General features: G+C 39.0%; 1 protein-coding gene across 4 annotated transcripts in view; it reads left to right on the top strand.

Moving 5' to 3' along the window:
* The window catches only part of TRAPPC3L (trafficking protein particle complex subunit 3L), a 67,859-nt gene that overhangs the window by 29,255 nt on the left and 20,877 nt on the right, over positions 1-17,727 (top strand). For all 4 annotated transcript variants that reach the window (XM_042253286.1, XM_042253287.1, XM_042253288.1 and 1 more), the window contains 2 exons: positions 2,116-2,213; positions 5,124-5,223. In XM_042253286.1, coding sequence (XP_042109220.1) covers positions 2,116-2,213; positions 5,124-5,223 — 198 coding nt within the window. The remainder of the gene's footprint in view (positions 1-2,115; positions 2,214-5,123; positions 5,224-17,727) is intronic.

Below are 17,727 nucleotides of genomic sequence, written 5' to 3' on the forward strand. Positions count from 1 at the left end.
TTCTACACATGTTTATGACATTTTGATTTAGCTTTTCAACCGAAGTTATGTCCCTATGCACCACACACTATTTGGATTCTTTTGATTTAAAATTTATCAAGTTATAATAAATATTGTACCCAATCAAAGAAACATATTTATCATGATATAAGCCATTCTCTTAAGAGAATGGACACGGTGGTATTGGGTCTATTTTGGAAGTATTTGGATCAATATCATATAACATTTCAAAGAAGCCACTTGGTAGAATAAACTATTTTATTGGTTTTCTGAGTCATTTCTACTTCTTATTTAAGAAAAAATAATTGAATACATATTATCAGGCCTTATCTTTCCCTCCATGTTGTGCTATACAAGATACCTGAGCCTGCAGGTAAAAACACCTCTTCTAATCTGGAATCCATATTTGATCTTTCATGAAAATATAAGATTATGCACAAAATGAGATTATTTTTGACAACGGTATGCCTTCCTACCTCGCTCTCCCACTCACCTCTACTCCAGGCAGTGCCTTCTGTGCACCTCAAAGGAAACTGCTATGACGGAGAGGAGCCTGCAGTCCTAGACTCCACCCGGGCTCTGCCAGTCATGGCCAGCTGGGCGAGTAACTCGCTCCTCCTGAGGCCTCATTCCCTGCTCTGGAAGACTGAGGGAATTGTAGTAAATTATCTCAGATATCCTCTTCTATTTCTTTGTTTTCAATAGCAGATGCAAAACAAAGAAACTTTTTTTTTAATTGGAGGATAATTGCTTTACAATGTTGTGTTGGTTTCTGCCGTACAACAGTGTGAGTCAGCCGTAATTATACATATATCCCCCCTCTCTTGAGCCTACCTCCCAGCCCCCTACCCACCCCTGTAGGTCATCACAGAGAGCCAGGCAGGGGCCCCTGTGTTACACAGCAGCTTCCCACTAGGTATCTTTTTAACATATGATAGTGTATATATGGGGCTTCCCTGGTAGATCAGCTGGTAAAGAATCCTCCTGCAATGCAGGAGACTCAGGTTCAATTCATAGGTTGGGAAGTTCCCCTGGAGGAAGCATGGCAACCCACTTCAGTATTCTTGACTTTCTTAATTTGTCCCACCCTCTCCTTCCTCCACTGTCTTCACAAGTCTGTTCTCTATGTCTGTGTCTCCAATCCTTCCATGCAAATAGGTTCATCAGTACAATTTTTCTAGATTCCATATATATGTGTTAATATACAATATTTGTTTTTCTCTTTTTGACTTACTTCACCCTGTATAACAAGCTCTAGGTTCATCCACCTCACTACAACTGACTCAAATTCATTCCTTTTTATAGCTGAATAATATTCCATTGTATATCCATACCACATCTTCTTTATCCATTCATCTGTTGATGGATATCTAGGTTGCTTCTATGTCCTACCTGTTGTAAATAGTTCTGCAGTGAACCAAAGAAACTTCTTAAAAAGGATTGATTGAACTTAGTGTTTTCTTTTTTCCATATTTTCAACATATCTTTAGTAAACTAAACCCAATTTATTCTGTTTTACTTTTCATTTTTAATTTATTCTGAAAAATATTACATATTTTAGAGATCTATCAGAAAAGTGAAAATTCTCCTTTTTTCTCTAAGTATAAAGAAAAACTCCAAATTTGTTGCTATAGTTGGGTTCAGCCTGGTGGTCTCCTTAGCAGATCTGAAACCTATTAGGGATTGTGCAGACTCATGAGATATCTTACCCAATTTTTCCTTCCAAGTGAAAACATGGTCAAAATATACCAAAGGCCATTCTAGAACAATAAGAATTTATATTAGCCATTAGTATTTTTAAAAACTTCCTCCATGAAAACGTATTGTAAGTTGTACAAGCAAATGCATAGAAAGATGTTCTCATGGTAAGAAATTTATTTCAGAGCTCTTTCTCCCCCAGCAATGTATTCAAATATAGGTACAATTTGTTCTCAAAAGTGAAAATTATTGCAGCTGTCAGACACAACTGAGCACATACACTTAGTGGGGAAGGGGATGGAAGAAAGGAACAGATGATCTCAAAGGCTGCTTTTGGCTAGAAAATTTTTCATAAAGGACCAGTAGTATATTTCCCATAACTTTGCCAATAACATAAAACTATCTCTTTTTCCCCAGAATAAAGATCTCTTTGTCCTCACCTATGGAGCTCTGGTTGCCCAACTCTGTAAGGATTATGAAAAAGATGAAGATGTGAATAAATATTTAGATACAATGTGAGTAGAAGTTTTTTATTCTTGTGGAATGTAGTTGGTCTTCCTCTTTTGACTTGTCTTGATCCATTTTAGCTGCTCTTCCATGTCAACAAATCCCACCTAGAGAGGAACATAATTTCTAATAACTGCCACTTGTGTTGCCATAAGGCCTAAAGCCTGGTGGCTCAGAGGTTAAAGTGTCTGCCTGCAATGCGGGAGGCCTGGGTTTGATCCCTGGGTCGGGAAGATCCCCTGGAGAAGGAAATGGCAACCCACTCCAGTACTCTTGCCAGGAGAATCCCATGGAGGGAGGAGCCTGGTAGGCTACAGTCCATGGGGTTGCAGAGTCAGACATGACTGAGCGACTTCACTTTAAAGCCTAAAGCAACAAGAAGGGGCTTTTATTCCATGAATATCAATCATGCAACATTTTCTTTTTCATTAGAAATCATTTCTTTGCTAGTGATCTGTAAGCAAAAGACGCGGTAAAACTGAAATTGCTCTTTAAAGAATATCGTGGGTCATCACATTTCTTTTCAAGTCTTCTGTTCTAGCGTAATTTCTTCTGGTGTAAATATGTGTTTCTGTAAGCACAGACTATCTATGGAAGGATCTGTGAAAAGACTGCTAATAGTAGTTGCCTGAGAGAACCGGAGGGGAGGGCAGGAGATTATGGATATAAGGGAGGTTTACTGTTTCTTACGTAGTGTTTTTATTATCTGAACACGTTTAACATTACTCTGTTTTACTTAAAAACATATTAAATAAAGAACTCATTCTTTCCTTTTAAAATAAAAGTCCATTCTCCTTTATTAATAGACATTTCTCCTACACTAATTCAGCCTTTAATTTTCAGAACAATTATATGAGTATTATATTACTGCTTAATAATAAAACATCTATAAACATACTTGAATCTCTTTATTATGGATCCTTAAAAGGTTTCTAACAGAGCAATGACTGGAAAATTTGTACTAGTTAGAAGGTTTCATTAGAAAGTTTGAAGAGGAAATTTAGTGTGGATGAGCATTTTGGACCTCTTTTAAAACGCTCATTGTATTTTTGATTGAAATACAGAAAAAAGACAACATTCAGAAAAGCTTGAAAGACTTTTTTGTGAGCTCTTGCTTTCCTCCCTTTCTATATGCTTATCCTTTTTCTATCAGAAAGTTCTTTTTCATTGTTCTAAGTTCTGTTCATTTTGGTCCACATATTCTTTTTAAAAATTTCTTCTTAATTAGTCAGGAGCACTTCCTCAGCTAAATTGTCTATAACAGTGGTAGCTTTTTAAGCTATTTTATATTTTACTCTTAAACACATGATAAAATATTTTCAGAAGTCAGATTATTTAACTTGTTAAATTTCCATTGTTTTGTAGAACAGCAGCATAAAATGAAGACACTCATTTATTTGACCCCCCCAAAATACCTATAGGTAGCCACTTGGGTGCATATTTTAATAAACAAGAATGAAATATTAGTTAAAGAATGCATTTTGAGAGGCTGTAAGAAGGCCTTGCCGTAAGAAAAATAATAATTCTCATTTGGATTTCTTTAATAGCTTCTGTGGAAAGCATCTTACATTTTTAACTTGATGTATAAAATATCTGCTTTGGAGAAATACATCCTTTGACCAAAGCAAGATGCACTGACTACAACATTCTGCCTTTCTATTACGTGTCCTAGTAGCTGAGCCTGCAGATACGCATAATATGGAAAACACTAGAAACATTTTTTCCTAAAATCCTGGTACAAGGATTTCTATTGTTTCTGTCTTTTAAAAGTCTTTTCAATGTGAACTTCCTGGCTAGAATCACAAAGCATTTTTCTTACAAGGCAAGTAAGCTAAATTGAATATTTCTATCTACTCAGAAATATAAACAGATAACCTCATAGATTTAGTAAATCACTTTGACATCAAATCCACCTCCCTCTCCCAGTTGACTGGTCACTGAATATCCACTCCCACCCTTTTCAAACCCTATGGAACAAATATAGCCCCATACAGACTGTGATGTCTTTTGACTTGTTGAGCCTTCTGTTGACCTGTTCAAATTGTTTCACTAGTCCATGGACATGCGGCTGTGACATTAAAAGACCAATTTTGTGCCAGTTAGTAAGCAAAAACAGTCTTCTTTCTTTTATTTCCACTGTTAAGTTCATAATTTCTCAAGCAGATTGAAAGTTTTAGGTCTATCTTGTTGAATCTGTCTGCTTGGATATATTATCACATCTCAATAAAATGCTTGCAGAATTGTGCTTTAGGTACCACTCAAACCATCTGTTGTGAGATAGAGTGAACACATAACACAAATACCTTCTCCCAAGTCCCATACATTTAATTTGCCTACAATTTTTTAAAAATGGACTTTCGGAACTTTGCTTTTTTTGTTCTGTTCACTAAACTTCAGTGTAGCTGAAAACTAAATGGCACACAAATAAATTATTTCTCCATTCCCTTCTTCTACTCCTTCCAGAACCAATCCCAGACATACCTGCTCTCCTACCATGGAAACTATGCTAAGAAAAGATGAGCATCTAGATACCACACCTGCAGCAGACAAGTCAGCTAGAGCCTCATTCTGTTTCTGATAATGGCCAGTGATGAGAAAGCTAGCTGCCAATGAGACACATTAGGCTGCAAACACCAACCTCTTTTAATTTTAATTTACACTGTCAAGTTGGGGTCAGCCTTCACTCCTCAGACTTTTTTGCTTAAAGGAGACTAGTTAAAATTTCCTGGATGAGTTGTACTCTATGGGCCATGTCATAAGGAACCCCCTGCCAAATTGCCATTTGACCTGTCAAGTTTGGTTTACTTTATTATTTATTTACAAACGTCCTAACAGATGAATCCATGCTGGAAGACGGAGGGACTTCACTAATGTCTCAAGTATTATTTTCAGAGCACACTCTTTCCCTTCCTCCACAGGGGATACGGTATTGGAACACGGCTGGTAGAGGACTTTTTGGCTCGATCTTGTGTGGGAAGATGCCACAGTTATTCAGAAATTGCAGACATAATTGCTCAGGTAAGTGCATTTTAGCTTTGGCAGTATGTTTTGAAAATTTTTGATTGCTCCTGTTTGGTGGTTTTCTTCTCCAATTGAATGGGTTTCAACTGTATTTGTTACTAGGTACTAAGAGAAGGAATTCTGATCAAAACGCATTTTATTTCTGCACAGAGATAAAGCTACTGTGAACAGAGATAAATGCTTCCAGGCTTTTAAACATCTATTGATTTTTCTGGCCGCATGTGGGGCGTGTACATCCCACACTGGGAAAAATGTTTTGAGAAGGCAAACAGAAAGGCAGTATAAAAGGCAGCCTTATAACAGGTATAAGGGTATGGAGAAGGGGATAGCAACCCACTCCAGTATTCTTGCCTGGAGAATCCCACGGACAGAGGAGCCTGGTGGACTATGATACGTAGGATCACAAAGAGTCGGACACGACTGAAGCAACTTAAAGTGCATGTAACACGTATGCCCCAAACTAATTTCTTTGCATAATCATTTTCAGCACATGGAAGGAGGTAACCTTTCGTTAGCTCAGAGAATATTAGTGTAGTCATTTTGTTCCCAGAACAATGTTTTCCCCAAAGGAAAAAATAAGCTTCCTGTAAATGCATGTGCTCTAAGAACTTTCATAGCCCTTATATATAAGAAATAACTTTGAATCGTCCAGCACAAGCTCAGATTTCTTGGGTATAAGTTTAGGAAATGAATCCTTAGCCAGAATTCATTTAATCTGCAGGCCTTATGGTTATTAACCTGGTGCTGTCTATTTGTGGGAGCCCTAGAGAATAGGCATGGATATGAGATATTGATGGAGTCAGTAAGCTGCCTCCAGTTCACACAACTGACCAGTTAAGTCAGTATCATTTTCCTTTCTTCTCATTCTTAACATAGTTATACATTGTTATACTGACTCTTCATCTAAGTGGCGATAATGGTTTGACATAGTGCTTTGTGATTCTAAGAGAAATTTTGCATACTTTTTGTCTTTCATTCTTGAAGTATCTCTGTGAGGTAGACAGGGTAGGAGTTATTGTCCTCATTTTCCAGTTAAGAAATCTGAGCTCCAGAAAGAATATGATAAAAACTGAATATAGTATATGCGAAACCACAACCAAATGAAAGATGTTCTCACATATTATTATTATTACTCTCATTATTTTGTGGCTAGTGAATCATATAGTTGAAATTAAAATCCAGGTCTTCCAGTCCTAGCGTAGTCAGTTTATTATACCACTAAACAGGTCAAGAGCATTCTCTTTCCATATTTGCAGATGGTAACTAAGATCCTGAAGCAGTAATTTGAAAAATGAAATAATTTTTCACTAAATCACTGCTATGGGCAATGCTACAAGAGTCCTAGCTGTTTCAATGGAAAGTAAATACTTGAAATGTATAGATGTGCATGGTTGTATTCTATTTCTGTAAAAAAAAAAACGCCATTTGGATTTTGATAAGGATTGCATTGCATCATTAGATCGCTAGGTAGTATGGACATTTTAACAATAGCAAGTCTTCTAATCCATGAATATAAAATGTAAATCTATTTTTTGTGTCTTATTTAATTTTTTTTATTAATGTTTTGCAGTCTTCAGTATACAAGTCTCTCATCTCCGTAGTTAGGTTTATTCCTGGGAATTTCATCCTTTTTCGATGCTACTATAGATGGACTTTTTCTTTTTTATTTTTGACGGGTGATAGTTCATTGTCAGTGTATAGAAACAGTACTGATTTCTGTATGTCGGTTTTGTATTCTGCAGCTTACTGAAATTATGTATTAGTTCTAACAGTTTTTTGTATAGTCATTAGGATTTTTATGTATAAGATCATATCATCTGCAAAAAGACAGATTTACTTCTTATCCAGTTGGGGTGTGTTTTCTTTCTTTTTCTTGCCTAATTGTTCTTAGTGATTTCCAGTAGTACTATGTTGAGTTGAAGTAGTAAGAGCAGGCAGCCCTACCTGGTTCCTGATCTTAGAAGACAAGCCCTTGGTTTTCACTATTGAGTAAGGCAATGGAAAAAGCACAGCCTCTTCAACAAATAATGCTGAGAAAGCACAGAACAATGAACCTGGACCCTCATCTTATACCATACACAAAACCAACTCAAAATGGATTAAAAAAAAAACATAAAATCCAAAACTCTAAAACTCCTGAAACAGACTATAGGGGAAAGTCTCATGACATTGGTCTTGACAATGATTTCATAGATACGACATCAACAGCACAGGCAACGAAAGCAAAATAAGCAGGTGAGATTACACCAAACTAAACAGGTTCTGCACAGCAAGCAATCAACAGAGTGAAAAGATAACCTGTGGAATTAGAGCAAATATTTGAAACCACCTATCGGATAAGGAATTAATCTCCAAAATACATTAGAAATTTCTATAACTCTAATTTTAAAAAATAAGCCAAACTAATAACCTAATTAAAAAATAGGCTAAGGACCTAAGTAGACATTTCGCCAAAGGAAATATACAAATGGCCAAGAGGTATATGAAAACAGTCACTAATTGTCAGGGAAATGCAAACCAAAACCACAATAAGATATAACCTCACAACTGCCAGAATGGCTGGTTTTGTGTTTTGTTTTTAATGTTGCTGAAGATGCTCAGAAATTGGAACCCTTGCATACTATCAGTGGGAATACAAAATACAGCCACTATGGAAAATAGTAAGGAAGTTCCTCAAAACATTAAAAAATACAATTACCATATGACCTACCATGCCTCTTCTGGATATTTACCAGAAAGAATTGAAATCAGGGTCTTGAAAAGATACTGGCACTCCTGTACTCTAGGAAACAACCTGAAAGCTGATTGGCTGATGAATAGATACAGTGATCAATACTACAATAGCATACTATGCAGTCTTTAAAAAGAAGGACATTCGGCAATGCGCAACAGCATGGTTGAAGTCAGTTGCAGAATGACAAATCTGGTATGACTCCACTTATATGAAGTCTCTAAAATAGTCAAATTCACAGAATCAAAGAGTAGAGTGATGGTTGCCAGCAGCTGAGGGAAGGGAGAAATGAGGAATTACTAATCAACAGGCCTGAAGGTTCAGTCAAGCAAGATGAATGAGCTCTCTGAGACTTTTCTGATGGTCCAGTGGTTAAGACTCCATGCTTCCAAAGTAGGGTGTGCAAGTTTGATCCCTGGTTGGGCAACTAAGATCTCATGTGCTATGCCATGCAGCAACCCCCCTCCCAAAAAAAAGTAAGTTCTAGAGGCTTGTTGTAAAAAAAAGACTTAAAAGAAACAGGTCTGTCTGATATAAAACTAAGAACATGTGCAACATCCACTCTCTAATATCTCTTCTCTAAACAGTTTGTCTTTTTGGTCTTTCCAATGTCATGTAAATTCTTGTCAGCCTCTCCTGTCCTCAGTGATTGGGAAAAAAATCCACTTTCACTCCCATACAAGATTCCTTATTAATGAAGAAAGTGGTCTGTCACCCTTACCCTTCTCTTGTGCAGAGGGGCTGTCTGTGCAAGTGCCTTTGCACTTTCCTTCAAAGACCTGATTTCCTCCCCCTTGATCATTTCCACCTCCCCAGCAAAGTGTTCCTTTACATGTGGGGATGAGGTCACCCAGTTCAAGAGCATTTTAACTCAGCTGATGGGTCAGACTTTATACTCAGCCACTGATGCTTTGCTGATAATTAGTAGCTTTTGTTAAAAGGTTTGGCTTTCGGTAGCATTATCTCATTAGCCCTTGTAAACTCTCCTGGAGGAGGCAAGTGTAAAATGTTCCAGAGCTGGTGTTATAGGGAAGTGGGGCAAGGTCAGAGGGAGTTCACCTAGTCACATGCTGCCCTGGGGCACAGCACGACCGGGAACAGAACCTAATGGTGTGACTTCCGTTTGGCTGCCCTCTCAGACCATGCACTTGTACAGAACACTGCCATCGTTATTTCCGAGTACCTACTGTATACTGAGATGTCATGGCTTCCGCAGAACTCATGATTGTTGTCCTGGCTCCAAACAAGGAGAGAGAGAAAGAGGATGCATTTGAAGGAAATTGACTAGATGAAGAAATCTATGCCCATACAAGTGAAGTGATTCTCCAAAGAGCTGGTTAGTGAAAGACTGCATGTCTCCTGATCTTATGCCTCTGCCTCTGAGAGGGGACTATTTAACTTTGGATATTAATAACATTTTCCCCTCTCTAGCTTTCTTCATTTCATCTTTTCCACACAACAGATTGTCACTCTGTCACTAGGCTTCTGACAAATTCTTTTGAAAGTCTTTACCAACTTAGCTTATTAAAAAGCAGAGACATTACCTTGCCAACAAAGGTCCGTCTAGTCAAAGTTATGGTTTTTCCAGTAGTCATGTATAAATGTGAGAGTTGGACTATAAAGAAAGCTGAGCACCAAAGAATTGATGCTTTTGAGCTGTGGTGTTGGAGAAGACTCTTGAGAGTCCCTTGGACTGTGAAGAGACCCAACCAGTCCATCCTAAAAGAAATCAGTCCTGAATATTCACTGGAAGGATGCTGAAGCTGAAACTCCAATACTTTGGCCACCTGATGTAAAGAACTGACTCATCGGAAAAGACCCTGATGCTGGGAAAGACTGAAGGTGGGAGAAGGGGACGACAGAGGATTAGATGGTTGGATGGCATCATTGACTCAATGGACATGAGTTTGAGTATACTCCGGGAGTTGGTGATGAACAAGGAGGCCTGGCGTGCTGCAGTCCACGGGGTCGCAGAATCAGACACGGCTAAGCGACTGAACTGAACCCTTAAATTGCGCCATCTAGTGGTGGGAGAAGAAATCTCGTGCCAGACACCAAATCATTAATCCAAAGAATCTTTTAGTCAGCCTTACATTTTATAGAAAAAAGGACATAGGCTAATTATGAACTCAACTTCCTGGAACATTAAACATGTATGAATTTCTAATGTTATTTTTGTCATATACAGGTGTACTTAATACAACTACAAATTTTAAGTAAGACCATATATAATAATTAGCAGCATTATAACATGTGATATGCAACAGCATACAATATTTTAAAACGTGAGTAATACAGAGCTTTTCTTCAGAAAAGCTCAAAGTAATTTCCACCTATTATCTATTTTTCTATTACAAGAACCATGTGAAGTAAAAAGGCATCTGTCATTAGCCTCATTTTACTGACGATGTAATTAAGACTTAGATGATGTCACCACAAACACATAAAGAAGAAAAGCCAGTTTAACTGTTGATGTGAATCTAAATTGATGCAGTCACTATTTTCATAATGTATGGAGATTCCTAAAAAAATTAAAATAGAACTAACATAAGATTTAGCAATTTCACTCGAGTATTTACCTGAAGAATATAAAGACACTAATTAGAAAAGATATATGCACTTTTATGTTCATTGCAGCATTGTTTACAGTAGCCAAGATATGGAAGCAACCTGCTGTTGCTGCTGCTAAGTCGCTTCAGTCGTGTCCAACTCTGTGTGACCTCATAGACAGCAGCCCATCAGGCTCCCCCATCCCTGGGATTCTCAAGGCAAGAACACTGGAGTGGGTTGCCATTTCCTTCTCCAATGCATGAAAGTGAAGAGTGAGAGTGAAGTCTCTCAGTCGTGTCCGACTCTTAGTGACTCCATGGACTGCAGCCTACCAGGCTCCTGTGTCCATGGGATTTTCCAGGCAAGAGTACTGGAGTGGGGTGCCGTTGCCTTCTCTGATGGAAGCAACCTGCTGCCGCTGCTGCTAAGTCACCCCAGTCATGTCCGACTAAGTGCCCCTAAATAGATGAATGGATAAGGAAGATGTGAAACACACACACACGTGTGTGTATAATAGACTACTACTCAGCCATAAAAAAGAATAAAATCTTGCAATTTGCAACAACATGGATGGACCCAGAGTGTATTATGCTAAGTGAGATGTCAGACAGAGAAAGGCAAATGGTGTATGACTTTGCTTATATGTGGAATCTAAAAAGCAAAATAAATGAACAAACATAATAAAAAAGAAACAGACTTACAGATACAGCAAACAAACTAGTGTTTGCCAGAGCAGGGAGATATGAGAGGAGGGAGGAAATGGTTGAAGGGGATTAAGAGGTACAAACTATCGGTCATAAAATCCATAAGTCACATGGATGTAATGTACAGCACAAGAAATATAGAAAATATTTTTAATAATATGGTGTATAATCTATTAAAATACAAATCGCTATTATACACCTGAAACAAATATAAAGGTGCAAATCAGCTATACTTCAATTTTTAAAATGTATAGCTTTCAGAGAAAAAAAGCCAGCTTAGAATTTAATTCTTCTGACTTTGTTCCAGTGCTTTTTCCAAAAGTTAATTTTTCTTTAAAATAGACCTTTGAATAGAATATACATATACACACACACACACACACACACACATATATGTATAACCGAATCACTTTGCTGCACATCAGAAACTAATACATGTAAACCAACTATACTCCAATAAAAATATAAAATATACCTTTGAAGATTTTTCTCCTATTATGACCACCATTCTGAGAAAAATGAAAATGCAGAATTTTCAATAGAGTTACCCTAGATGATTTTAGTTGTAGTAATGAAGAGTTTAAACTTAACAGCATACATCCCTGTGTTTATTATAAGAGCAAGTCAAAAAATAAAATTGTACTTCTCTCTGGTCTAAGGTCTAAAAGAGAGCTCCTTATTACACAAAAATGTATTTCATGGTTTCCAAACACATTTATGATAACAATTTTATTATTAGAAGAATCGAATCAGAGAAAAACTTCATTATTGAATCAAGATAATCATAAAGGATGGGCCTGACAAGCATTATTAGAATGTTGCCTTTAAGAGTAGCTTAAACATAAGGAGCTCCGATCCTCATCAGATTCGGAGCAGTAGTCTAACCAAGTTCAATATAATGGAGATTAAATATGAGTCCACATCCTGCTCAGCCACATTCCCGCTCTGTGACCCTGAGCAAATCATACAGCTTGTCCAAAGGTCAATGTCCACATGCATCAGGTGAGACCTCTTCCCGCTGTGGTTTCCAGATTTTCAGGTATTGCTTTCCCTAGCTAAACTCTGGACACAGAACTGTAATCATAAAGAGCTGAGTATGTTGACTGTAGCTTCCAAAGTCTCTCCCAGAGCATCCGTGCCTTTGTGTTACGGATAGTGTTTTCAATCGTTGGCCTGGTGTAAACTCTGTTCATCAAAGTCTGGAAAGCTTTTTACTGTTAGGTCAATATCATTGTGATGGTTGCTCTGAGGGATATAGACGGAATTTATGATTTTCTAGAATAAACATCACAGGAGTTGTCACAGTAAGATGAAATTTTTAAATAGAGAAAAATATGCTATAAAATATATAAAAGATAGAAACAGACTTATAAAACTTGAAATTCTGATCCTTAGTCTGAAAAAGTTGGAACTCCATATATTGTGCTTGCAATAAATTCTGAAAAGCAAAAGTGAAATCTTTTACTTTGAATAGTATAAGTTGAAACCTTGGAAAGGTAAAGGAACTCATGATCAACCTTACTGAGAACATCTTTATTATGAAAATAGGGTAACATAAGGCTGTATTTTAGTTCAATCTTTTAATCAGGCTGTGACACACAGTTTCACTGTGTTTTTTGCCTGTTAATCTTCCAAGAATTTGCTGCTGGTCAGCTTCTTTATATATATTCCTGTTCTCCATCCAACAAGAACAAAACTGTTTCACAATGAATGAAAGTAATATGAAGTTTTCCTGAGTTACGGTAATACACATAAAATTTGACTTGATACTTACATAGATTATCCAGAAAAATTATATTGAATTTCATTTCCCCATCATGTCTGTAAGCTTTTTAAAGGGAAGGATAATTTCAGGCATTCTTGGGGTCTGGCCCATCATGCCGTGGCAAACCAGCGCACTGTAGACGTTCGTTAAGTATTGTTGAAACGAATTTAGAAAGTATTTGAAGATTTTTTTACACATATACACTGTTGCTCCTCCTAGTCTGTCCAGAAGAGGGCAGTGGGCCCTATTCATCGCCAAATAGACTCTTTCCTCTCGCTTCTTCTCTTACTGTAACTCTCATTACCTGCAAAAGCCCCCTTATTTCAAGTAATATTTACTACGGTGAAAATGCAGTGCTCCAAAAGTCTCTAGTTGCTCGCTACAGCAAATCAGCAATAACAAGATTTGAATTACGAAAGGATCCTGAACAGGGAAATAACGCTTTCACTGCTGCTGCTGCTGCTGCTAAGTCGCTTCAGCCGTGTCTGACTCTGTGCGACCCCATAGACGGCAGCCCACCAGGCTCCGCTGTCCCTGGGATTCTCCAGGCAAGAGTACTGGAGTGGGGTGCCATTGCCTTCTCTGGACTCTCACTGAACAATAGACAGTGAACTCATCTTGATAATTTTACTAAAATGTTTATTTTTTCCACGATTTATAGAAGTGCAGAAATTTTCAGAAGAAGATTCATTCTTGTTACATTGATGTCAACTGTGATTATAAAATGCAAGCATTAAAGAGGTAATCCAATCCCATTTCACTTTTAATGGGCTCATATGTCTTCCAGTTTATTATAAGGGCAAATAGAAAACACAGTTGTACCTTTCTCTGGTCTAAGATCTAAGAAACATCTCCTAAGTTACAGAAAAATATTTCTCATGCTTTCCAAACACACTTATGGTTAAGTTTTACAATCTTGAGAAGCTAGAGACAAAATTGATCATTTAAATAAATCATTCCCATTTATTATGGAAAATGTTTGAAATGTATCCTAAAACTTCTCATGGAACAAAATTGTGTTAGGGAGACTCTGGTACATTGTTAGCATTTGGGTTGTTAGGTTATAGGGGCCTGTTGTGAGGATGTTTGGGACACCACAGCTGGACCTCATGGAAGAATAGAAATGGAGTCTATCTTGTCATCTCAGTAGCCAGTCGGTACCCTGAGAATTTTAGGGTATTTAGTTAATTATATGGAATGTTTATTATACGGCTTCCCTGGTGGCTCAGAGGATAAAGCGTCTGCCTGCAATGAGGGAAGCCCATGTTCGATCCCTGGGTTGGGAAGATCCCCTGGAGAAGGAAATGGCAACCCACTCCAGTATTCTTGCCAGGAGAATCCCATGGACAGAGGAGTCTGGCAGGCTTCAGTCCATGGGGTTTCAAAGAGTCGGACACGACTGAGCAACTTCACACACACACACAGACACACACTTCAGACTTCTGCCATTTTAGTGACTCAGTTACTCTGGTTATTAAGCTGTTGCAGCTACCTACCAATATCGTTTTATTCTTCTTTCTCTCTCTCCATCTCAGTGATTTTGCTGCTCCCCAGTTCTGGCCGCCTCTTGATTTCTACTTACTCATTTACTCCAGGCATTTTTTGCTTTCTGCCCAACCATCTAATCTGTGATTTTCTCTGTGTGTCTCACATTCAAAATCCCAAAAAGAGAGCCTCTAGCCAGTGCAGCCAGTCACTAGCCCTCCGTTGGGTAGAGTTTTTATACGAAGCCACTTCCACAGACCCACAGCCAAACTATGGACTGACTGTCTCAGTTTTCACATGCCTGTCCTTGTCCATTGTGCTCAATCGTGTCCGACTCTGCAGCACCGTGAACTGCAGCCTGCCAGGTTCCTCTGTCTGTGGAACTCTCTAGGCAAGAATACTGGAGTGGGTTGCCATGCCCTCCTGCAGGGGATCTTCCTGACAGGGATCAAACCCAAGTCTCCTGCATTGCAGACAGATTCTTCACTGTCTGAGCCACCAGGGGAAACAACAGGGTAATGAAACACAAAGCACAGCCATCAGAGGCAACCCCTCAGAAAGGGAACTCGGGTGCAAAAAACAGCCTGCTGCTGCTGCTAAGCTGCTTCAGTCGTGTCCGACTCTGTGCGACCCCATAGACGGCAGCCCACCAGGCTCCCCCATCCCTGGGATTCTCCAGGCAAGAACACTGGAGTGGGTTTCCATGTCCTTCTCCAATGCATGAAAGTGAAAGTGAAGTCGCTCAGTCGTGTCCAACTCTGCGCGACCCCATGGACTGCAGCCCACCAGGCTCCTCCATCTATGGGATTCTCCAGGCAAGAGTACTGGAGTGGGGTGCCATTGCCTTCTCCAAAACACATTCTGAGACTTTCCCAAATGGGGAAAAGGAAAAAAGAACCTTATTCTTTCCATCTAGGAAATTGGTAGCAGTAATTTATGGGTCTTACTTTACTTGTGAACACTCTACTTGTTTTTATTCATCTTATGGATGCTACTGTTTGTTTTCCTTTGTTCCAGAGACTAGAATTCCTATATACAATAGTGTAGCAGGCTCCATTTAGCATGCTAGCTACAAGGTACTGAAGAAGGGAATTGTCATTGTTACGCATTTTCATTTTGCAGACAATAATCAAGTAAGCAAACCTTTCCAAAAAAAGAAAATGTTTCCCCTAGGAAGCAGTCCAAGTGAAACCACATTGTTAGTTGAAAGTAAATATTTCAGACCATTAGCAGGAGTGGGGCAGACATTTCTTAGAACACTAAACTCAAAGATACTTTGGTGGAAAGGAGATAACCAAGTTCTCCTAAGACAAAAATGATATTGTGCTACAGTAGGTAGTATTTGGTTTTCCTTTTCAATTTCTTATAAAAGAACCAATCATAAAAGTTCTGGTCCTCTAATCCTATGGGGGTTTTACTTTTGCTTCTCTTTTTCTAAATCCCTTGCAGTCTTTTCTCTTGGCATTCTATGTTTTTTCAGAGAATGTTACCAGAGATGACCTGATATTTTTATGTGAACAGAGAAACTGCCTGGGTGAAGTGAACTTAAACCAGACCATTCAAGTCAGAGACAACATCAGTATATCTTAGGGTGTTTTTTTCCTTCTTAAAAACAAAACAAAGCAAAGCAAACAGTTTTGTTCCGTATGCTTCTGTATTTTACTTCTTTTTTTTTCTGATTATATTTGGCTTCCTTCATTTTCTTAACAATATACTTTATCTTTTAAAAAAGTACCTTCCAAGAAAATCACCATATTTCACAATTCTGTAGTAATAATCAATCACTCAGTTGTGTCCGACTCTTTGCAACCCCATGGACTAGAGCCCGTCAGGCTCCTCTGTCCATGGGGATTCTCCCGGTAAGAACATTTGAGTGGTGTGCCATGCCCTCCCCCAAGGAAATCTTCCCAACCCACGGATCAAACCAAGGTCTCCCACATTGCAGGTGGATTCTTTACCAACTGAGCCACCAGCAAGACCCAAGAATACTGGGGTGGGTTGCCGTTTCCAGTTCTGAGTGTAAGCCTAAATGGAATGCACCCAGGACCAGGCACAACATACATGATTATGTCGACATCTTAATTCTGTGCACAAAACGGGGAGGCTTTTTTTCTGTGCTTTAAACATTTTTGTTTTGTTTTTCTCTTACCAGGATAAAAATTTAAATCTCAGTTTTAAAGTTGCCTCCATTCCCACGATGCACCCCCCACCCCCACAACACACAGATATACATAAACAGATACACACCCTTGCATTTTACACACCACTTACTTAAAGGGATAGACAAAGAAATGCAGCCTGAATGGCATAAAATGAAGGGAGCCTTGGAACATTTTTATGGCTAGGCAACACTTGCCCTTTGTTAAAAGCTCTCACTGATGTGGAGGACTGGTTTTCGCTGATCCTTTTGAAAGGTAACGAGTTCATGCTGCTTTTTCTGCCTCAGGGCCAGGAGCACACCTCTGATGGTGCCTAGTTAGTGGTCAGCATCACCAGTGATAACACACCTTCCTTCTTCTGCAACGCGTGCTCTCCACACTCAGCTCAAATCTCTCCACGTCAGGCAACTCAAAGCCGTAACCTGGATAACCTGCCAGGAATCCTAACACTGTGGGGTGGGAAGAGGGAGAGGGTGCTGGGGGCCACCACTAATTTCACCTCCATTAAACCGTTTAACAGCCAACAGTTGTGACTCTGGGACAAAGATCCCCCGACCCTGAATTTTTAGGTGTATTGCCAGTGTCTTATACTAGAATAATTTTTAAGTAGATGTTTGAGGATTTAGACATTATGATATGGACTCCCATCTGTACCCAAAAGATTGAAGTGGGAAACTGAGGTCCTAAAACAATGGAGTCCTCAGAGTCTACCTGGCATCCAGGAGCCAGGCACCCCTTACCTGTGATGCTTACACGGAACTGAAGCAGCGGTGGGAAAGAAGCCAAGCGGCAGCCTGGGTCACTCATCAGAAGCGTCTGGGCAGACCAGCAGGGTCAGGTTCACGACCAACAGGGTGGCAACTGAAGAGCAAGCCAGAGAGCAGTTCCTAGCGCAGCAGGGTGGATGTGGGTTTCAGGGCTGATGCACCACACGTGCCCCGTCCCCAACCCCTTCCTAGGATTCCTGCTTCCTCTCATCCCACAGTCAAGCAATAGAAGTGAATCAGACTAAGCCTCAACAGAACATCTTTCTTTGCTATTAATTGCTATTTTTCAAAGGCTAGCTCATAATCTAGTGGTAGAGGCCTACTGACTTACTTCACTTTT

Source organism: Ovis aries, chromosome 8, assembly GCF_016772045.2.
Source record: "Ovis aries strain OAR_USU_Benz2616 breed Rambouillet chromosome 8, ARS-UI_Ramb_v3.0, whole genome shotgun sequence".
Lineage (NCBI taxonomy): Eukaryota > Metazoa > Chordata > Mammalia > Artiodactyla > Bovidae > Ovis > Ovis aries.